The sequence below is a fragment of the Felis catus genome, chromosome B4 (genome assembly GCF_018350175.1).
Source record: "Felis catus isolate Fca126 chromosome B4, F.catus_Fca126_mat1.0, whole genome shotgun sequence".
NCBI lineage: Eukaryota > Metazoa > Chordata > Mammalia > Carnivora > Felidae > Felis > Felis catus.
Genome location: NC_058374.1, coordinates 36,322,289 through 36,345,049, shown reverse-complemented (window position 1 = coordinate 36,345,049; position 22,761 = coordinate 36,322,289). Strand labels below are relative to the sequence as shown.

The following is a 22,761-nucleotide window of genomic DNA, read 5'->3' as shown; positions in this document are numbered from 1 at the left end:
GGCCAGGAGCTGCCTCAGCACTTCTTTTTTTTTTTCTTTTAATTAATTTTTAATTTTTTTTATTTTTGAGAGAGAGAAAGCGTGAGCAGGGCAGGGGCAGAGAAAGAGGGAGACAGAATCTGAAGCAGGCTCTAGGCTCTGAGCTGTCAGCACAGAGCCCGACGCGGGGCTTGAGTTCATGAACCGAGATCATGACCTGAGCTGAAATCAGATGCACACTTAACCAACTGAGCCACTTGTTCACCCCCACTGCCCCAGTACTTCTAATCTTGGTTTTTAAATTACATAGCTGAGATGGTTGATAAATTTGCCTGAAAATGCTCTCCCTGGTTGGGCAGGGAAGACAGGCCTTTCAAAAGACAGGCTTGCTGTTTTAGGGAGAAAGATAAGCAGCCTGTGTCTGGGAGTTGGTAGTAGAGGTTGGATCCTGTTGGAGGCCAGAAACAGACAAAGGAAAGCAGAGGGAAGGCCATGGGTCCTGCTTGGGGGGGGGGGGGGCGGGCAGGGGGGTGTTGCTGGAGCAACAGTTAGGAAGTGTTCATGTTGCCATGCCTGTCACAGTAAAGTCTTATCATGAAGGTGGTGGCAATCGAGGGGGCTGGAGAAAGGGTTCCCTGATGCTTTCTTAACCACCTGTGCCAGGCAGACAGACACCTGTGATCTTTGCATGTTATTCTTGGCATCCAAAGTGTCATATCTTGCCCCCACCTTCACAAAATGAGGGAATAGAATAATAGTAGTTAGCATGTAATTCATGCTTACTATATGCCCAGCACATTACATGAATATCGCACTCAAACTTCATAAACCTCTTTCAGTAATTGGCAGTCAATTTTCAACTCTGTGCTTCTATAATATGGAGCTAATAGCAGTACCTACTTCAGAGGGTTGTTGTGAGGATTAACTGAGTCAATACCTGTTACTTACCAGGTACCTGTAAGCCTTGGCCATTCCTAGCATTATTTTGCCACTTAAACTGGCTGAGCAAGTGAGCTTGAGTCACTGTCTTCTCTGAGGCTCGATTTCTTCAACTATAAATGGGGCTGTTAATGCCTACCTCGCAGGCTTGTGAGACTAAATGGTGAAAACAACGTCAGGTAATCAATAATACAAGGCATGTTACAAACACTGCAATGAACAAGGCCATACAGAGTCAGCCTACTCTAGGGAAATGGCACTATTTGCTGGTGGGAAGCTTGTACTCTGAATTGTGGAGGACTGGAAGGAAGGGTTCCCTGAGGCCCTGCATGCTGTCTGTGCCTGTCATGGGATTTGGCTAGACCTCCTCATTGGAGGTTGGTTAAATTTAAAGATTTGAGGCCACCTAAAGATTTCTACATGGTTCTATCTTTAATATTGCTCTCACAGTGGAGACTGCTGTCTCTCAGGAGCCAGGTCTGAGGGAGAAGGAGGAGGAAGCTCCAGGGCCTTGAGACTCCTGTGGGGAGTTGTGCATGTGGAGAGTAAGTTCTTAGCTAGCTAGAGTTCCCCTCTCAGTGGACTTTGCTTTGCATATTGGAATGTTCCCCGAAGTTCCAACCCGAGGGATAGAGTCTGGTAATGTCTTGCACCGATTAGTGGCTAGAAAAAGACTGCCATGGGACCTGGACCTCCTGCAGAGTCTGGAGCTACCCCTCAGGGGACCCCTCACCAGTCCACTGTGAAGGACTGTTCTTTTTTCTGGGACCTCTATGCTTGGCTACAGCTACATCTATACTTACGCCACTTACATCACCTTCTAGTGCAGCAGCTGTATATTTTACCCTATTGGCATTTTCTTAGATAAAAAAGTTCCTGTATGTTAGAGCTTTGTAAAGACATTTTTAGAAGTTTTTTAATGGCAATAGTTTGCATATACCACAGTAATATAAAAGGATTTAATACCTGTAGGAAAAGAGTTTTTCCCATTACTATTTACTTTCCTGCCTTCTCTCTGTCTCTTTTTCTCTTTCTCTCTGTTTCTCTCTCACACGCACACACAACTTTTTTGAGTAGCAGCTAGGAAATTGAGCTACCCTCTACCATGCATCTCATTTTGAGAAAGCTGTATTTCAGGTTGATGAAGCATGTTCTTCATCTCATTTTCTGCTGTTGGCCTCATTCTGCCCCTCTTTCTCAGTACCTTTAAGTTCTTGGATTCTTCCAAAGTCCGACCAGGTTCATTAGAAACAGCTGACCCTTGGCTGGCTCTGGACTTCTGGAAAATAGATGGAATTGAATTCTTTTGTCTTGGTCCAAGTTGAGCTCATGCTGGGCTCCTGAAGAGGAGGTAGGAAGGATGGGAGCATGCCCATCGAGACTTGGGGTGGATGGTACTAGACACCCTGGAAGGTCTTTGAGAAGTGGTTTCTGGTTCTGTCCAGGAAGCTCAGGAGGCAGGGACCATTAGCCTAAGATTGAGATGAACAGTGACCTGGATGATAACCCAGGTGTAGTGAGGTGGGTCCCACACCAGTTTTTGACTCTTTAGAATATCTCTGCAAGGACCATCTCATCAAAACAGAGGTCAGATTGGGCAGGTGTCACCGCAGCAACTGGGGTGGAAGGACCCAGGCACACAGAGGCAGCAGGAGCATGGGGAGCGAGGCTGAGAGGTCCGAGGTGCCACCACAGTCCTGGGCATTTTCCTGTGAACCCAGAGCAGAGATGAAAGGGTAGCATTCAAGATGAGGCAACCATCCCCACCAGAAGAGACAAGGAGTAGGGAGGAGGGTCTCTGGGACTAATAGGAACCAAAAACCTAGAGTAAGAGGGAAGTTCCAGAAAATGGAGGAAGCACTGGCACCTTTAGGCTGTTTGCCTTGTAGGGAAAAGTAGAGGCTGTACACTCAGCCCAAAACTGGGCTCAAGCCTCTGCTTGTCCCTAGTCTTGGAGTGGCTGTGGGGCCATGCCTTAGAATGACTTTAGGGAAGCCATCAACTCTGGAAGTTTCTTTGAGGTGGATAATTTGTGGCAGTCATATTCAGCAAAGACAATACTATGTATAAAGCACCCAGGTTAAGGCCATAAGCTAAAAGCACCTTACATAGTGGGTGCTCAATTAATGTTGGTCACCATTAGTATTATGCATATAATGGTTTCTTCTATTTGATCAGATCATTTGGAGCTAAGTGCAGTAGTAAGAACGGCAATATGGGGAAGCTGGGTTTTAAACCACTGAGGGCCCAAACCCTGGGAAATTTGGCCCTCCTTGTAAGAGTATCCTTGGCTCCTGGTTGACTTAGTATTTGAATGACACAGGGGCCTAAATGTAAATGCACATGCACAAATGTATTCCACAGAGATCACGTGTACGGTTATGTTCATAAGTGTCCAGAAGCACTCCTATCTGCAAGTGCCTTGGCACAGTCCCAGAGCTGAGGATTTGGGGATGAAGAGCAAGCCCCGCCCCTTATCTCCCCTCCAGCCCTCACCTCTGGATGGAAGGCATGGCAGGAATCTGGTCTCCTGCGAAGCTTCTGGGAGCGCATCCTGTCACACTTGACAGAGGCATTATGTGAAGAATTCACTGTTAAGGTGAACACCTCATGACAGGAATGGATTCTGGAGATTCTAGAGACTAAGTTCAGGAAGAAACTCCCCTTGGTGGGACCAGCTGTCTTGCAAGTGGCTTCTAAGGTCAGAGGCAGCACCCAGAGGTGGGGGGTCGGAGTGGGGTGGAAGGCTGGAGAACAAATCACAATGCTCTGTGGGGGAGGGTGGGATGCTGACGGTGAGGGAAGCTGGCCTCATCTTCTCAAAATCTGAGCCCCTCAGTGACATCTCCTTCACCTCCACCCTTCCCTCAGCCGGCATATCGTGGAGGATTGGAAGGATATATTTGACTTCTGTAGCCTCCTGCAGGATTAGTGGGAAGATGCTACAGTCACAGGTGGGGTCTGTCACCAGGAGGAGAAGGTTACTACTGGGAATCTGTTGCATCACAAATATCCTGCAGCAGAGAGAGAGATGGGTCATGAAACTTCTCTATGGCAAGCATCACATTGAGTTTCTAGGGAGAGAATTTCTGGAGACTTAGTGTGGAGTTGGACTGGCAGAGGAAGGAACAGAAACATGAGGCAGGTCAGATCATGACTGCAGGGACAGTCCTAGGCAAGGAACTCAGGACTTTTGGCTTATTTTACCCACAAGCCTTTGCAGTTGTACTGCTCCTTTCTAGCAGATCAGAGGTGAGGAAGTCCAAACTGGGACATTTTGAGAGTGAAAGGAGTTGTTATTAATATATGCAGGGACAACAAGCATAAATCAAGACTGTCCCAAGCAAATAGGGATGTGTGGCTGTCCTTGCTTTGGATGATGGTGGAGGCCAGGCCTTGTTGGGATGCAAGCACTGTTGGGATGCAGTGCTCAGGCTTGGCCACAAGGTGGCACACACAGCACACCTGCACACAGCCCGGAGCCCCACCAGAGGAAGGGAGTGAAGGATTAGGGAAAGCTTGTTGTGCACTAGGCCTGGCGCATTATATAACAGTAGCTGCCACTTCTTGAGCATTTCCTATTGGGGTGGATGATTTTACACACACACACACACACACACACACACACACATGCGCATATATATTTAACTTTCACCACTCTGTATGAGGTTGGTATTATTCCTGTTTGTAGCTGAGAGAACAGGCTAGAAGTGGTTAAATAACTTGCCCAAGATTACACAACTAGGAAGTAGTTGTGTCTACTCTATAAAGTCTTTGCCTTATACCATACCATTTACTTTATCCTCATAACAAGACTTTGAGATAAATAACAATATTTCCAAGAAAGCTGCTGTGGTGAGATTAAAATCGCAGGCATTGCACACTAGTAGGTCTATCTCACACCACAGTCTGAGGTGCTACACTATAAAATAATTTGCTTGAGGTCTAGGGCTCTAAGGTACATCTTGGGAAGCCCCTGGTAATGGCAGGGCTTTTTGGGAGGTCCTTGAGGTCGGGGTGGGAGTCAGCAGGAGAGAACTTTCTGTCAGGCCTTCCTGCCCTCCTGGGCCAGGGCTTGGCAGAACTGGTCAGATCTAGTGGTCTGTACAGGGGAGAAGGCCTGAGTCTAGGCAGGGCCACATACAGGCTCCAGGCCCAGGAGTGGAGAGGCCAGGTGACAACGCTACGAGCCCTCTTCTAGCCCACCCACTCCTGAGAACACCTTCAAGCTTGCCAGTTTCTCTGCACAGAGATTTCTGAGGGAGAGCTGACTGGTTTCTTTCCTCAAAGCTATCCTTGACTTCCAAGGGCTTGCAGATGCAGCCAAGCTTGCCTGGCCCTGACACTGAGCTGCTGTGGGCTATGCAGGTGTGAGTGAGATCCACACTGAGGGGGTCACCGAGAGAGGTTGTGGGAGCCTTTCTTCTGTGTGGCATGACTTGGGAGGCTGTGGTGGGGTGGGTGGGCCTGGATTTGGCCTCTGGACCAGCTCTCCCCAGGTTCCCTAAGACAGCAGCACACGGAACCGATCAGCGCCCCCAGCTGGCCTGCCCTCTGCAACAGCCTGTGTTTCCTTCACTAAGGCAAGTGAGAGGCAAAGACCCTGGGAGCATGGCTGGGGACCCTGGGAGCTGCCCTTGGGTCTTACTTCTGGCAGGCCCCACACTCGATGGCCCCGTTGGTCTCCTGGATGGCCGTCTGGTGCACAAACACAGGGTACTGTGTGTCACAGGGCTGCAGCATGTCCTGTTTCTTGTGCTTGTGGGCTGCAGAGAGACAGAGTCACACATGGGTAATGGGGTGTTGCTGAATTGGGAGGGCCTCAAGAAGCCATGCCTGTGGGGGTCTCTGCTTCAGCACTGCCAGGGCAGGTGCAGTCCCTATGCAATGAAACACCCCTTTGTCCATGTGCATGCAGATGGCCCCCTTGTCAGAAGTTCTCAGGGCTTGTAGAGGAGAGGTTGGGTGGGAGGAAGACAGGGAAGGAAAAGGAACAGAATAAATGGAGCAAATGATATCACAGTGGAAAGGGCAGCAGAGAAGGCGTTGGGGGCCTCGGCTCTCAGTTGTGTGTGATTAGCAAACTAGCCCTGTGACCTTGGAAAAAACCACCTCCTCTCTTTGGAAGCCTGATCCTCAATGTAAGCTGGTTGGTTGGGAGGAGGGGTGGAAGTGGACCCCTTGAAGGTACCCATGAGCACTGACATCCAGGGTCCGAGAGGTGAGTAGTAGGAGTGTCAAGGGGTGGCTGCGGGAGACTTTGGTCCCTTAATGCTATCAGCCCTCCCATTCCCATTGTGTACAGGTGACATTTCTCAAGTCTAGCTACAGTGTTCTCCATATGCAGCTCCCGGACAAGCCCTAGGCTTGCTGTCTTACCCCTGTGTCCAGTTATGAGCAGAGCAGCAAGGGCTGAGTGCCTGACTGCCGGGGACTGGGAGAGAACCGGCAGGGGAGGTTCCAGTGCCCAGAGCTGCTTAAGCCCAGGAGCCACAGCCTTTTAGACTCCTTAGTATCTGTGTGGTACACTTGGATTCACTCAGAAGGGGACAAAGAATGAGTGAACAGGACTCTGCAAAAGGAAAAGTTGAGGCCCAGGAAGCCCAGTCCTAAAGGGCCCACATTTGCTCCTGAGGTGAGCAAAAGCAAAACAAGGCTGGTTCACAGGCTGAGTGACATTATTTCTGTTCAAAATAGCAGCACTGTTTTGTTAACCGCACTTCTATTTCTTCCAGGCACTTCTCATGCCTTTCCTTTTGCTCTCAGGGCCTATCTGTGAAATAGGGGGGTAGGGGTGGGCAATATCACTCCCATTTGATAGATCCCTAAGTCAGGATTACATAGGTTAGTAGGTCTCAGGGTTAGTAGGAGAGCTATAGGTCTCCTAAACTCCCAGACCCAGAAACTTCCCACTAGACCTTGAAGGGGAGGGGAGGGGAGTCTGCAGGCAGAGAAGTCGGGTGTCTATATATTCGGTCAGGTTCCACCAGACCTTCAAGGGCTCCTGCTGGGCAGTGTGGCTGTCTGGGCCCCCTTGGAACCTGAGAGTGGGTGCTCTGGCTAAAGCTTGCAGAAGACTCAGGGCTGGCTCCACTCCTTCCAGGGGCCAGTTGCACTGGCTTTGTCCCCTAAGCCTGTCACCTGAGCCCCTTTGTGTGGGTAGGTTATCTCAGTGACAGTGATAGTAACAATGCCAGCCACGATAGGGTGAAGTGGCTCCCATGCAGCTGGGAAAGGGCATCAGGGCCTCACTCATCCATGTCCTTGGACTCCCAAGTCCAGCGCTATTCACTGAGGACATGGATGAGTGGCCAGACCAGGCCTCCTAGGCAGGAGGGAGAAGCTCCAGGGACAGCTGCCCTGAAGATGAAAAATTCTGAACAAGCAGATTGAGGGAGATCATTCCCAGTTTTTGCAAGATGCAGCTGCTGGCAGAGAGAGAAAGATAAGGAGGGAGCTGTGTCCCCCACCTTGTGTTCCCATGCAGAGGGGAGGAGGGACCTGTTTCTAAATGGGTTGTGACACATGGTTCCTGGTTCCTGTCACAGACACCATCAGGAAGCCAAAGTCTTAACAAAAATGGGGTGGGGAGTGCAGCCCAGGCAGTGGCAATGTTCCAGAACCCCACGGCAAAGGCTCTATTAACATGGAGAATTGAGTAAAACTGGCTAAAGCAAGACAGTCCTGTGTGGTAGGGGAACCCCATGTTAGCCAGGCAAGTGGAAGCCACTAGCTTCCTTTTTGCATTTAAAGATCAAGTGGCTGCACTCTCCTGGGAGGGGGGCAGTCTAGAGTCACAGCTGATCTTTGGCTTGTGATCAGGCCTTTGGAGGACACTGTCCTCAGATACAAGGTCACAGGAGATGTACTGTCCCCAGAGTGTTCCTGTGACCAGACCAAGGCCTCCACCTACCATGCCTTCAACCCTGAGCGCTGCTGAGGGCTCGGTGGACACCTGAGCTGGAGGCATCACTGTTTCTTGCTCTGCAAGGAGATTTGGTGGCTGCTCATCCTTTTCCACTTGGAATCATAAATGTTCCTACCCAAGGAGGTGGTTCCCCTGGGGTAGGGCTGTACTTGTGTGGGATAAGATCTGGGCTGTCCCGCTGCCCCGTGAGGAATGGGGCTTTAGGTTGGGAGAGGCCCTCTGAGTTAGGGTGTCCCCAGTGAAGAGAGCTCAGCCTTCCTTAGATGCACGCCTGGGATGGAGAGCTGAAGACAGGCCCTTTGCAGTCCCTCCCATACCCCCCACACTCCCAGGCTCCCCAGTGAATGCTACTTACACTGATGGAAGACCGCTTTGGCTGTCCAGATGTGAGGCCCAGCACAGGGTGGGCATGATGTCCCATGAGGGCAGGATGGCACGGGTGGTGATGTCACATGGGATGAATGATGTCACATGGAGCAGTGGGTGTCCCAAGATGGTGTGATGTCACACAGAGAGGTGAGGGGAGCCAGGAGTGACAGGGAGGTGATGAGTGAGAGATGGCCCAGCAGGGTGAGAGGTGAGCAATGGACTTTCCAGAGTCCCCATCCCCTCTGTCATCCGCCCAGAAGTGACAGATTCTACTGAAATGGCTTTGATAGTAAGCACTCCCTTTTGTGGTCCTGTATACTCACCCTCGGCCTTGCTGTCTGCACGCCAGGAGCCCCAGGCACTCCACTCGAGCAGGAGCCTGTCAGATGCAGAGCGGAATCCCAGAGACCTGCATGTCCTCCCCAGCTGGGCCCTCAGCCAGCTGGAGCACCAGAGCTCCCTGATGGCCCCTGGTCAAGCCCCTCTCCTCCAGGACACCCTCTCCCTGCCTGAGGCTCGTAGGTGAGCAGAGAGCCTCACAACCTCTGGCAGCAGAGTGTAGGAGGCAAGCATCATACATGCCCGGCCAGTTCCACCCAGGGATCTTGCCTGCCTCCTCTGGGGTTGTGGGGACTTTGGACAGCTCCTGCTCAAAGGGCTCCCTCATAAGCCACACTTGCATGAAGTTCCCCCAGGGCCCCACCCCCCGTCCCAGATGCAGACCCCACTCACAGCAAGAGCTCATTCACTAGCCACCTGGTAGCAGTCAGGAGGGCAGAGATTGGCTGGGAAGGAAAGGGGACACACAGTTAAGCTCAGGACCCCAGGACCCTGGCGAGGGCTCCCCTCAGCACCACCATTAACGACCACGGAGGGGGGGGATCCCCCTCCTGCTGCCACCACCCCCCACCCCTTCCCAGCAGAGGGAACATTTATAACTGAGTTATCTGATAAATTTCTATTGTAGGGCAGACACTTGGGGTTAGACAATGCCCATCTAGAAGACTAGTGAAGTTCTCTTCCTGAAGAGCCAATTAGGTTTCTTGTGCTAGTGAAAGCACTAGCAACTGAGGTTAGGAACGAAGCAAGAAAGGAGCTATGTGGTCTGCTTTCTCTGCCAGAGATCCCTGGTTATCTCACGAGCTGCCAGAACAATTCCCTGAAGCCCCAGAGAGAAGACCTGGGGGCAGGGGGCAGGCTGAGAACAGGGAGCAGGGGTGTGGGAAGAGGTTGGACAGGACTTTCTGATCAGAGTCAAGAGTGGGGTCCTGGGGCTAGCAGGTGGGAGGAAAGTCTGGGGTGACACTTACGCTGACCAGGGGCCGGGCAGCGCTGTGGTGGTGATTTGATGGTTTGCACATGGCCTGGTAGTCATACATAGTCACTCTGAAAATCAGAAACAGAATCTGGGGAGTCCAGACCTTCCCCTATTCCCTGCCCCCACCCAGGGGAAGTTTGCTGCAGGGTTTTCATTCACCAGGATTCATGAGGGTGCATGGGTTAGGATAGGCAGATCAGAAAATTACATCTCGGCACTTTGCTTTAAAGAGGTTGAACAGCAAATTTGGTTTTCCCTCTAAGGGCCCATATGACCTTATACCCCTCTCCACCTCATGTCAAGTCCCTGGCTTCAGAAAGGTTGCTTTGGGAGCTCTTTGGGGCTTTTACTATGGGTTTTTGAGGTCAGGATCCCGATATCTGTCGGGACCATTTAGCATCAGCTCCTGCCTTTTCTGTGTGTATTCAGTCTGGGGAGAAGCATGTCCCACTTACTGGCTGAACACCCCCATGCTGAGCAGCTGGGTCATGAGAGCGCCATCCACCTCCCCCAGGAATCTTCCCATCTGTGAGGGAGAGAGAGGGGGGAGAGGGAGAGAGGAAGGAAAGGATGGATGGAGAGGGAGGGAGGGAGAGAGGGGGAGAACAAGGGGAGGGAAAAGACGGAGGAGGAGGGGGCGTGAGAGATGGGTGGTGAGAGGAGGGAGGGAGCTGGCACTGGATGAGGACTTCTAGGTCCCCCACATTAGGCCAGGCTCATTTCTGAGCTCCAGACTAGTTGCTGGTTGGGTTTCCCCTCAGATTCCTTTCAATATAATCAAAACTGTATCCATTCCACCTGGTCCTTCCCTCTTTAACCTGCTCCCCTGCCATATTCTCAGTCCTTTTTAAACTCTAAGTTGTAATCCATTAGTTGGCCATGAAATCAATATGGGGGTTGCAGTCTGATTTTTTTTTTAGGCACAGAATTCCTTTGAACAATTTCATGTGAACTGCATGCAGTCAGGTTAAACAAGGTTTTGTGAAATTTGGTTTGTTGTATCTGGTGCATGTGTATGTCCTAGATCAGATGTAACATGTATTTCTTTCTGTGAATCATGGTCTAAAAAGGCTCAAACGCAGAGTTCTGTCTCTCACACTGGCATCCTTATCACTCGGCCAAATCCTGTTTTCGGAACTCTGGAGCTGCCTTTGATTTTCCCTCCCCATTCCCCCCACCTTTCCAGTTACCAGTGTGCCCTGCGGGTTTGTCATTCACCTTCTGACTCGTGGACAGTGACTGAACCCAGACCTTTGTCAACGGCAGCTCACTCCACCCTCCCAACTGGGCTGTCTCCCAGTCCCCAGCCCTGCTGCCAGACAACCTTTCTCAAATACAGCTGGGATTTGGTCTCCTTCCTGCTCCGTCCCTCCATTACCCAATGAGCCAGCACTGGTGAGCACCGACCAATGTGCCAGTGTGCCAGGCTAGGCGGTATCCTCCAAGCCTGCAAAGTCCCTCCACGTTGGTTGACACCCAAGCCTGCTGTGCTCTGGCTTCAGACTGCCCTCCAGCTGCACCCCTACACTGACCTCCTCACCTGCCCTGGCCTCTTCTGCCGATTTCTCAGCATGGCAGAGTGAAAGAGTCTGGACTTAGGTACTGGATTTTGACTCAGATCCTGGCTCTGGCACTGCCCACTGTGTGGCCATGGGTAAGTTAGGGGATAATGTGTACCATGCATCTGGCACACAGTGAGTGCTCTGTATGTGGTGGCCATATGACAGGAGATGCTCCAGGCCTTGGCTCTTCTCTCTGCCTCAATGACCCTTCCTCAGTCCCACTCCAAGGAGCTTTACTTGTCCTCCTCTAAAAAGTCTTTCTTTCTCCCCTCTCCAGCTGGAGTGATGGCATCCCTCCTCTGCACTTGGAAACCTAGAGGCTAATGACTAAGGCACGAGGCAGTAGCCATGAGAGAGCTGGATACAATGAGACACTCAGGCTTTTCTGAGCTCTGTGCTTTCTTTGGCCAGAGGCTCATTGTGTTCTGAGGCCAGAACACAGGGGACAGCAGAGAGGGGCTGAGGGCACTTAAGGGAAGGAACAGCAAGTGAAAAGGTGAGAGGCATCCAGTCCTGCTGTTCCTCACAGTGCAGCCCTGAACCCACCTGGAGTCCCTCCAGTTCAAGTCATCCCTCTCCGTCAGCTGCGGTTTGCTAAATTTTGCTGTTCCAGTGACCAGGTGTCTGTGCATTCCTGCATTACTAGACAGCGAGATCCTCCAGGGCAGACATCCACCTCCTGGCTTCTCATAGACCACACAGTGTCTTGTTCATGGTCACTATTCAGCATGTATTTGCTGAAGGAATGTGTGAGTGAATGGACAGGGCGTTGAATGAGTGATCTGAGTACTCTTGCTGGGAAAGTGCAGTGGGATGGAAAAGAGGCTCCTGATGAAGCTGCCGGCCCAAATTCCCACAAGGCTGTCCCTTTATCTCTCTTTGTTGTTCAGACACTTGATTCTGAGAAGACAAGCTCCTGGACACTGGGAAAAATGTGTCCTCCTCTGTACCTACACATACACAGAGTGACTTTCTAGGATATGTCACTCTGGCAGAGCATATCCATCCTCCCCTTCTTCTTTAGGTAAGGCAATCCTGACTTGAATTACGGTAGCAATGTGTTCGCTAAAACACTACATTTCCCAGACTCCCCTGCAGCTGGGGCTGGCCAATGAAATGTGAGCAAAGTTCCTGGGTGAGACTTCTGGGAATCTGTTTAAAGGGAGATCTGCTGAAGCACCTCATTCATGGCTGTTGACCTCCCCCTTCTTCCTGTCTGGAAAGTGGATAAGAAGGCAGGAACTCCTATGGCCATGTTGTGATCTTGAGGATGGGGACACCTGGTGACCACACCATACCAGGCCTGGGCTACTTTTCTCTATTCTTTCACATGAGAGAATAAACCTTTAATTTGTTTAAAACACTGTAGGGGCGCCTGGGTAGCTTAGTCAGTTAAGCAGCCAACTTTGGCTCAGTTCATGATCTCGCAGTTCCTGGGTTCAAGCCCCAAGTGGGCTCTATGCTGACAGCTCAGAGCCTGGAACCTGCTTCGGATTCTGTCTTTCTGTCTGTCTCTCTCTCAGCCCCTCCTCTGCTCTCAAAAATAAGTTAAAAAAAAAACCCACATAAAAAACACTGTAGTGGGGGCACTATTCCTGACAGCAGAACACTATTCTGTGCTGATAGTTTCATTTGAGCTTCATCAGAGTGAATCAGTGCCTCAAATAGGTAAACTGATTTAGTTCCTGACCCTGCAAAGCCCAAGTTGAAACACTCAAACTTGAGTACCCTTGTCAGTTTAGGTCCCCCAGACTGACTGTGGCATAGCACCCAAAGCACAGCACAGCACAGCACAGCACAGCACAGCACAGGGTCTCCTGCCTCTGTCCACCCACAGCACAGTACAGGGTCTCTGGAAGCTCCAGGTCCCCATGCCATCTAGGTTTGCTCACAGCAGGTCAGGGCTCCACTTGTGTACAGGGGACAGTCCACAGATAAGCAATGTCCTTTGGACTGCCTGAGCTCTGGGACTGCATCCAAAGGGCCTGGGGCTTTCTGTGTTTCCTGTCTGTTATGAGGCAGGAGTGAGATGGGGTCCTGCGAGGTACCACCCAGGGCCTCAAGCAGGAAGCAGATGGGGCAGGTAGTGGCAGAGGGGGCAGAACTGATGAGTATTCCTGCTGACTGAGCAGCAGCCCTGTGCATAGGCTAATTTGCATGCCTCTGTGAAGCTACTATCCCCAGAGGGAAGGGAGGCCAGAGGGTGAGTGGGGGAGCCCTTGACTCTGAAATGGGGCAAATGTCTCACAGCCTTTTACCCAGGGACAGCCTCAGTTTCTTCTCTAAAAAATTAAGGGGTGTGAGGATTAAATGAGTTACCAGAGTGAAGTCACTGTGTGTGGCTCCTCATGAGGACCAATTTCTTTTTGTTCCTTACTACTGTACAGCCCTGCCTGTTTCCTCTGAGCTTCTCAGTCTCTTGACAAGTGCCTTTGGCCCCACAGTGGGACCAGGGAAGCATGTGGAGGAGTGGCCATTAGCACCACTTTGGAGAGAGGCACCCAGAGGTCCTCTGCTGTGATGGGTCATCTCTGGGGCAGGTGGCCAGCTGAATTTTTCTCTAGAGACACCCAGCCTGAGCTGCCCAAATGAGGCTGCCTTGACCCCAGGAAGGCTCTGCTGCCAGAGCCTGGGGGAGCCTGGGATGTGCTGAGGCAGGTGGTGAGGGATGGGGGCTGGAGCGGCACGGTCAGACGCATGAGCCAGGCAGGGAGGCTGGAGGTTTCTCCTGCACTGTGTCCACCGTACCCACTGCACTGGGAGTATGACTGGAAGACAGTGGGGGGCACTTGCTTGGTAGGTGTGTAGGAAGGCAGGGAAGGAGAAGGGGAAGCCAAGGAAAACAGGAGCTGAGGCTCAAGACAGGCACATCAGAGGCCCTGGTCTGAGGACAAGCTCAGCATTTTGGGCTGGGGGTAGAGGGGTGCATTCCTTCTGAGAGATTCAAGTCCTCAGGGAAAGACATCATGATGGGGCATCTGATTTTTTACCTTTGCTGTCCCTTTGAGGTCCACTTTGAAGCTCTCCTGTGTGGGTGCTACCCACAGGCAAATGACAGGACTTGGAGTCCCCAAATCCAGGGTGACAGATCCACTGTAAACATTACAAAGATCTATAGAGCTGTTGTCACTTTCTTGGCCCCAGCTGTCTGCTTCTCTTTCTAGGCCCCAACAGAGGGCTGTAATCCTGTCATCTGTAGTTCTTTATTAAAAGAATGAGCCCTGAGCTGGAAGAGAGGCTCAGTGGGACCAAATGTCTAATCAGCAGGACTGGAACACCACCAGGGCCAGGAGAGATTCAGGCTGCCCCTCCCTCAGGCAGACCACAGATGGTGCCTTTGGGCATTGCACTCACATTTGCTGGGCAGGAGGGCCGCAGTGAGGAAGGGCTGGGAGGGACTTTGGGAAGAATCTTTGCATCCAGAGCAGTGACAGTCTTCTCTCCTCCGGTCCCTGGATGGACCTCAGCAGGGACAACGAGTAGTCTGGACCTTCTGGCACATTAGCCCAGTTGGGAAAGTGCATCCAGATCAACAGCAGCTGGCATTAAGGCCTAGGAAGTGGCTCTCAGACTTTATCACACATCAGAATCATCAGAGGCCTTGTCACATCGCAGTTGGTGGGCCCCACCCCAGACTTTCTGATTCCCTTAGTCTGGGTAGGGCCCGAGAACTTGTATTTCTGTTAACTTGTATTTCTGCTGCTGCTGCTTCCAGTACCCCTGCCCCCCAACACTTGGAGGCTTAGGAGTAAAAGGGGGGGAAATGAATGAGTTGGAGGAGGGGCCAGACCATGTGGTCCTTGACAGCACTTGGGTGTGTTTGGGGAAGGGGAAGGGGTTTATGGTAGAACACTTCTGTAATGGCTCCTTGGTAGGTTGGATATAGTAACTTGCTTCTAGTGAATAAAACATAGTAAAAGTGATGGGATGTCGCATCTGAAACTAGGTTCCAGGAGACAGTGACTTCCACCTTGTTCTCACTCTCTCTGTCTCTGGCTCTTCTTGGCTTGCTCACTCTGATGAACCAAGTTGCCATGTTGTGAGCTGTCCTGTGGAGAGGCCCATGTGGTAACTGACCATGTGAGTGAACTTGGAAGCTGACCGTCCTCTAGCCAAGCCTTGACATGAGTACACAGCCCTGGCTGACACCTTCCTTTCAGCTGTATGACAGACCCTGAGCCAGAATCAGCTAGCTAAACCACGCCCAAGAACTGTGGGACAGTAAGTCAGGTGGCTTTAAGCCACTACATGTTGGGGTAAATTGTTACATGCAACAGATAACTGTTATAGAGTTGTTGAATGGAGGAGTTAAAACAAAAAGCAAAAATGGATGGATAGACAGCTGATCTACAGCATCAGCACCCGCTTTCCACCACTGTGTTTCCACTCACCTTCCTTTTTTTTTTTTTTTTTTAAATTTTTTTTTTAACATTTATTTATTTTTGAGACAGAGAGAGACAGAGCATGAACGGGGGAGGGGCAGAGAGAGAGGGAGACACAGAATCTGAAGCAGGCTCCAGGCTCTGAGCCATCAGCCCAGAGCCCGATGCGGGGCTCGAACTCATGGACCGCGAGATCGTGACCTGAGCTGAAGTCGGACGCTTAACCGACTGAGCCACCCAGGCGCCCCTCCACTCACCTTCCAGTCCAGTCCCTGCTTCTTCCAGGCCTCTCTTACCTTTAGGCCAGTTTGATTCTCCATGTAGTAACTAAGTGTGTGTTGTGCCTGGTGTGTGTGGTGTGTGTGTTGTGCCTGGTGCTGCTATACCATTGGTGCCTCCCTTCCGGCTCTCTCCTAACCTGACACAGCTCCGGTCACAGGGTGAGAGTTGTCCAGAGTGAGGAAAGAGGAGCTCTGTCAAGACACTGCTCCCAGAGCCCTGGCACCAGCCTTCGAGTTTAATCTGGGGGTTGGGATGCCTGGCCTTGGCATTCAGCGTCCTAGAGGCATTGGTCCTAATTCCATCAGACTCAGCCAAGCGCAGCAAAGTGAATGAACTCTGCCCCAAGCAGTAACAGAGCAGCCTGGGGTGGGTGCCCAGGCCACAGGAGGACCACCCCGGAGGCTGGGGCTTGCGGTCTGCCACGCCCCCCAGAGAAGGCCTTATCTCCCTGGTCACTGTCACTGCCCTTCACTCGTATTTCTAGGCTCAAAGTCTGACTTTTCTGCAGCTGTTGGTTTTCAGGTTGCTAACCTCACCTTGCAGCCTCAGTTTTAACTCCAGGACAAAATGAGACTAATACCACTACTGGAGATGATGGTGGCGGTGGTGTGGGGCCCTGAAGTGGGGGAAGGGAGGCAGTGGAAGCACCGGAGTGTCAGAGGCCAGGGTAACCAAGCACACTGGGGGCTTGCGGCTCTGGAGGAGCTTCTGGATGGTCCCAACCCTATTATGAGATTAAATTTCATTTCATTTACACCCTGCTTCATTCTATAAAGGATTTGGGATGGCTTTTAAAAGTACATACAATGTTATAATAGTTGAGAAAATAGGGGTAAATAAGCTAAATAAACACATACTTTATAAAATATGTCTCTATTTGTTTTTACAAATATCCAAAGTTGTACCAACTTGTGAGCAAATGTGATCTGGGTAGAATAGGAATGGGATCAGTGCCTTTATCAAAGAGACCCCCAGAGCTCCCTTGCCCTTTGTGCCATGTGAGGATACCATGAGAACTCTGTGCCCTGGAAGAGGGCCCTCACCTGAACACATGGGCACCCTGGCTTCTGACATCTGGCCTCAAGAACCCTGAGAAATAAATTCCAGCTGTGGATGAGCCACACAGTCTGTTCATGTTGCAGTGGCCTGAATGGACTAAGTGGGGAGGGGACGTGACGGAGGGCAGTGGGGCGATGGGCAGTACAAGGGTGTGTGGACTCTGGGAGTCAGCGGCACGGCCTCGGCACAGGACACACGCTACCCTGAGGTGGAGTTTGGTCTTGCCTCTCCTCATCATGTGGGCAGATTCTCTACCAACCGTGGGATTAGGCCAGATGAGGTACAGACAAAATAAGAAGTAACATTTTCTCTGACCACCCAAGTGGAACAGTGTCTGAATTTTGTGATCTTGCTATATGGACTTGGTTTCAAGAAGAGACTCTGTTTTCTTCAGACCATTTACTCTCATCTGCTCTAAGCCAGGATTACTTCCTTCCCCTGGCTGTCCTGGCTGCCAGATGACTTGATTGCCCCCTAATTCTACTTCCCAATGCCTTACCTCCTGGGACCTCTCTGAGATCAGGATGAACCCGTTGTTGTCGATGACGAAGCAGTCCAGGTGCTGGGGAGAAACCCAGGAGGAGGTCATGGCTGGGCCATGACCCCTGGGTAACGTGCCTGTCCCGGCGTTCAGGAAGGCAGGCCTGCGTGACCAGTGTAGAGGCACGCAGTGTGGCCCAGTACTTCAGGGAAGGATGTGGTTGGGGGGTCCGTGGAAGAACTTACACTGTCCTGGCAGCTCTCTGGGCATGGCCCCTCCACAGTGCCGCACTGGAAGGAAGAGGAGAAATTGTAAACTGTGTATGCCTGTGTATGTGCATCTGTATGGTGTTGTGTGTGTGTTATATTCGTATACTGATGTGGGGTTTATACTGTATGTGTTTGGTGTGTGTGTATGGTATATGTGGTATGTATGCCGTGTGTGTGTTGTATGTGTAGGGCGTCTGTGTTCAGTGTGCATGTGTGCATGTGTGGTGTATACGTGTGGTGTGATGCACGTGTGAAGCTGTGTTAGTGGGGTCAGGGCAAGGAGAAGCAGGCCCTTGCTGGCGGGTTCAGCCTTGTCTGAGGGGCCATGGCCACTGCAGCCCATGTGTGAGGGGGGCACTGGAAGCCTCATGGGGTGGCTTCAGAGGCTCCTGTTCTTTGTGATCCCACCTGATGTGAAGGGTGCTGCTAGGTTATGGGGCTGGTGCCCCTTCCCCTCCCATCCCTTCCATCTTCATTCTGTGGTTTCCTAAACCCACTCAAAGGGAGGATGCAGCAACACACAGATGGGGGGGCCATGGCACAGAGGGGAAGATTCTGGCCAGAGGAGCTTGAGGAAGACAGTGAGGAGACCCAGGAAGTGGGGGAAGAGCCCAGTGCGAGGGCTCCAGGCTCTGGGGAGGAAAAGCAGAGGTGGGGAAGGATGGGGTGGAGTGGGAAGCACAGGATGGACAGCAGTCAAAGCCTGGGTCTTGGCTGGAGGGACGAGGGGTGCTCTCTCCTCTGCCTGATGGGGCAGGGCAGGTGGGAGCATTGTGTCCTGCCCTTTCTCTGGGTCTGAGCTGAGACAGAGCCCCTGGTGAGGAAGGTCAGGAGTCCACATGCTGAGGTGCAGAGAACTGAGCCAGGCAGAGAAGGAAGGGATCTGGGACAGCAGACTGAGGGCCCAGGAGGTGGGCCAAGAGGCGGTGGGCGCTGCCCGAGGGAGCGGGCCCTCCTCATCCCAAGGTGTCGGCCAATCCTCTGGCCCTGACCTGGCACCTTCACACCCACCTGCCGGGTCGCTGCCCAGAACGTGCGTTGTAGGAACTCCAGCCTCATTTGAACTCCCACCGCTACGAGGAAGTGGGAAGAGGGAGGGCAAAACCATGGGCGTGTTTTTTGGGGAGGGGGTTGGTGGGAGGGAAGAGACAGTGAGAGAAAAAAATAGATCCAAGTCAGAGAGAGGAGGTGCATCAGCAGGAACTGAGGGGAGAGGTAGCATCGAGCTGAGTCAGATGGCAGTGTGCTCGAGAGCTGAGGCTCCTGTGGAGTGGGAGTGGGGAGAAAAGCAGACCGGCTGGTGGCTTCTGTCTCTCCACAGCAGGCAACACCAGAAAATGCTCAAGAGAAAGATGAGTCCCAGGTTCTACAGAACAATGAGGACAGCACTCTCCTCTGATCTTGGGAAAATTGAGGCAGGTGCACTAGGCACATCATTCTCCCTTTTCCCACAGATGGAAAAACAGGCAGAGAGACTGAGCCATTTGTTCAAGGTCATCGGACCAGAAGTGGTAGGCTGAGACTGGAATTCAGCGCCCTTCATGGAGCTTTCTAGATTTCAAGCCTGACATAACAGCCTGTCTTGTACCCCATTCCTGCTCAGGGTCTCCCCCACTTTGTAAGAAGTCTCTTTCCTTGCTGAAAGGTACGATCAGGTTTACCCAAGTAGGTTCCAGAAAACTAGAGATGCTACCAACTGGCAAAAGCTACTCTTGATGATGCCACGTCCAAGGGCCACCTGTGCCTCTTTGGTTCCCAAATAGGCTCAGAGGATGCGAGCTGGAGCTCACATGCTAAGAGAAATCTGAGGTCAGAGAACATAACAAAAAGGCAGGTTATATTGAAAAGAAAAGGAATAAAAAAACTAGGTCGACTTCCTACTGTCTGGTATAATAATATTGAAAATTTTGAGTGCCAGTCACCTTCACATCCATGAGCTTATTTCATCCACACAGCGGACCAGTTCTATTCTTATTCGGACTTCACAGCTGAGGAAATGGAGGCTTGCAGAGGTGATGTGCTTGCCTAAGTCACCCAGCCCCTAAAGGCAGAACCAGGACTCAGCTGGGTCTGTTCCTAAGGCTCTTAACTTTTTGTTCTCTAGTCAAGCACTCTCCCACCTGGGGCTGCGGTCCCCTCATCAGCACAGTGGGCGTGGATCTGAGCTCTTGACTGTTATACTATATTCATGAGACATTCTAGGCACCCCAATGACCACTCATTGGAGAGATCTTCCATTGTGACCATTCTGACTTGCCAAAACTCAGCAACAGGCTCTTCTAAATGGGCTGGAGTTCTAGAATGGCACAGAGATACAGAATTGTATTTTTTTGTTTTTTCAATATGGAATGATCCTAGACAAATATTATGAAAAAAAAATGAGACAAGGAAGGGTCAAGGGGCCAGAGTTCTGGCCCTGGGTTTGCCAAGGCTGTGATCTTTGGATTTGTTTCTTCAGTTACAAAATGAACCATGATTATACTCGCCCTAGGAAGTCAGAATGAGTATAAGATTGTTGAGGCTCAAACAGATAATGGAGGAGAATATTATTTTACACTAGAGCCTTGGTTCTCAAACTTTGGCATGCATTAGAATCATCTGGAAGGTTTTCCCCTGTCCCTAGAGTCTCTCATTTAGTATGTCTGGGGTGAGGCCTGAGAATTTGCAATTCTAAAGTGTTTCTAGATGATGTTTATGCTACTGGCCCAGAGACCATATTTTGGGAACCACTGTTGTAAAGCAATGCTATCTGATTGAACTTTCTGTTCTAGACCTGCACTGTTTCATACAGTAGCCACTAGACACATGTGGCTATTGAGCCCTTGAAATGTGGCTGGTATGACTGAGGGCCTGAATTTTAGATTTTTAATTTAATTTTAATTAAATTTAAATAGCTACATGTGGCTGATGGCCACCATACTGGACAATGCAATTCTAGATACATGAATTTACAGATGATGAAACCAAGGCCCCAAGAAGCCCCTCCCCTTCTTTGGAGTCTCATGGTACTTCTGTGGCTGGAACTTTGGCTAGCCTTCTGGAACAAGTTCTATGATATGGGAACATTTGAGTTCTTTGTGCACTTCTTTGGGCTGCAAGGTCTGATGACTAAGAGGAGGGGTGGGAAGGGCGCAGGCACACCCACTTCTTGGTCATGACAAAGACGAGAGATGCACTGACACAGCACATGATCAACACACGAGGCTTGTGCTGGAGAGTCCAGCGCTGGTGACCACACCCTATCCTCCCTTCCATGCTTCCCTCTAAACTTGCAGGTGACTTCTTTCTCTCCCTTTCTTCCTTTTAAGACCACCCATTATATTCATTTTAGACCATTTCTTTCACCAACAAAAGAAAGCTGAGTGAAGGAAGAAACTTTTTAAAAATTGTCAGAGAGGAGTCACACTAATGCTTAGAATGATCAGATCTTTGGGCCACTGACCCTTGTCCTTGGCTTCCATAGTCAAAGAGATTTCAGACGATTCCTAGAGGAAGACCCTGCCCTTCTACCTGCCTGCTCAGAGCCAATTCTCATGGAATCATGACATTCCAGAGCCAGAAGAAATTCTGTGATTCTAACACAGAGAGGCTTGAGAGGGTGGGAGTTAGTTTTTCCCTAATGAAACAGGTTTTTGAGGCTCTTGGCTAGAAATGGGAGGAGTGGGGAACCAAGCAGATTGTCTCTCCCCTAGGTTCCGTCTCACAACTGGACCAGAAGCTCTTCTAAGGCGAGCTCCAGGTCCTTTGCATCTGGGTGTCCTTTGCAGAATTGAGGACATTCCAACTGCCTACATCTCCACTTGGGTCACCAAGAAGCATTTCACAACTGAACTCTGGCTTTTCCTCCCCCAAATGTGACCTTCCTTGAGACTTTTCCGTTTGGGGCATATTCCACTTAATCGTTCTCATGTTCCCTTCTTCCATCCAAGTTCGGCAGCCCTTATTCCAAAACACTGTAAGTCTGTCTACTCCACCCTCTGCTGCTACCACCCTGGGCCAGACCAACATCCCTCACTTGGATTAATGTGCTAGATCCCTAAGCAGTCTCCCTGCCTCTCTGCCTTCCGTTCCCCAATAGCCATAACAATGATCTTTCTGAAGATCAAGTCATGTCACTCCCTTGCTTAAAACCTTCCAGTGCCTTTCCACTGGTTTTGGAACAAAATCTAAACTCCTCTGTAATATGGCCTCAAAGCCCCACAGGAGCCTGCCCTGCCATTCTCTCTGATTTCAACCTGAATCATCTTCTCCCTTAAATGGCTGTGCATCAAAGCTGTGCTTCCTTCCTGGAATGCTCTTCCCCTAGAACTTTACATGGCTGGCTCCTTCTCATCATCGGATCTCAGCCCAAACATTGCCTCCTAGAGAGGCTTTCTCTGACCTCTCCAGACAGAGCAGACCACTCCTTCACCCTCCACTCTCTATTTCATCACTTTTAGTTTCTCAGCAACAGATTTATTTTATTCCCATTTATTGCCTGCCTCACCTTATTAGCATGGGGGCTAAAAGTAGGGAAGAGGGAGTGAGTTCTGATCCCTGCACCTAGTATAATACTTAACATACTCTCTTTTGAGAGAGAGAGAGAGAGAGAGAGAGAGAGAGTGAGAGAACACAAGCAGGGGAGGGGCAGAGAAAGAGGGAGACACAGAATCCGAAGCAGGCTCCAGGCTCCAAGCTGTCAGCACAGAGCCCAATGTGGGGCTCAAATTACAGAACCACAAGATCATGACCTGAGCCAAAGTAGGAAGCTTAACCAACTGAGCCACCCAGGCGCCCGCCCATAAACATTTTTTTAAGTTTTTAAAAATTTTATTTATTCTTGAGAGAGAGAGAGAGAGCAGGGGAGGGGCAGAGAGAGAGGGACAGAGAGAGAATCCCAAGCAGGCTCTGCACTGTCAGTGCAGAGCCCGGCACAGGGCTCGAACTCATAAACCATGAGATCATGACCTGAGCTGAAACCAAGAGTCAGATGCTTAACTGACTGAGCCATCCAGGCTCCCCACCATAACTATTTTTTGAATTAAGTAAATATTTGTGAATTCCATTGAGTCAGCCACTTGACTGGGAAGCAAATTCTACAAGATCTTGCCATCTCATCCCTTACCTTTAGGGCTTAGGACTGAGCTGAGCTCCTTCCTCCCATATGGAGCCTGGCCTCTTATAGATCTGGACTTGAGACCCTAGAGGTTTAGC

At 50.8% G+C, this 22,761-nt stretch overlaps 1 protein-coding gene across 8 annotated transcripts in view; it reads right to left on the bottom strand.

The window, feature by feature from the left end:
* Positions 1-1,801: 1,801 nt before the first annotated feature.
* Positions 1,802-22,761, bottom strand: part of CACNA2D4 (calcium voltage-gated channel auxiliary subunit alpha2delta 4) — a 113,104-nt gene continuing 92,144 nt past the window's right edge. For 3 of the 8 annotated variants that reach the window (XM_045061208.1, XM_045061209.1, XM_045061205.1), the window contains 10 exons: positions 18,580-18,641; positions 17,545-17,589; positions 17,318-17,380; positions 9,989-10,059; positions 9,526-9,601; positions 8,948-9,000; positions 8,539-8,594; positions 8,202-8,222; positions 5,567-5,684; positions 3,414-3,932 (listed from right to left, as the gene is read on the bottom strand). In XM_045061208.1, coding sequence (XP_044917143.1) covers positions 3,554-3,932; positions 5,567-5,684; positions 8,202-8,222; positions 8,539-8,594; positions 8,948-9,000; positions 9,526-9,601; positions 9,989-10,059; positions 17,318-17,380; positions 17,545-17,589; positions 18,580-18,641 — 944 coding nt within the window. In that variant the 3' untranslated portion in view covers positions 3,414-3,553. Of the gene's footprint in view, positions 2,628-3,413; positions 3,933-5,566; positions 5,685-8,201; positions 8,223-8,538; positions 8,595-8,947; positions 9,001-9,525; positions 9,602-9,988; positions 10,060-17,317; positions 17,381-17,544; positions 17,590-18,579; positions 18,642-22,761 lie in introns of those variants that run through there. The other 5 variants (XM_003988301.3, XR_006600471.1, XM_045061207.1 and 2 more) reach the window with 5 other exon arrangements.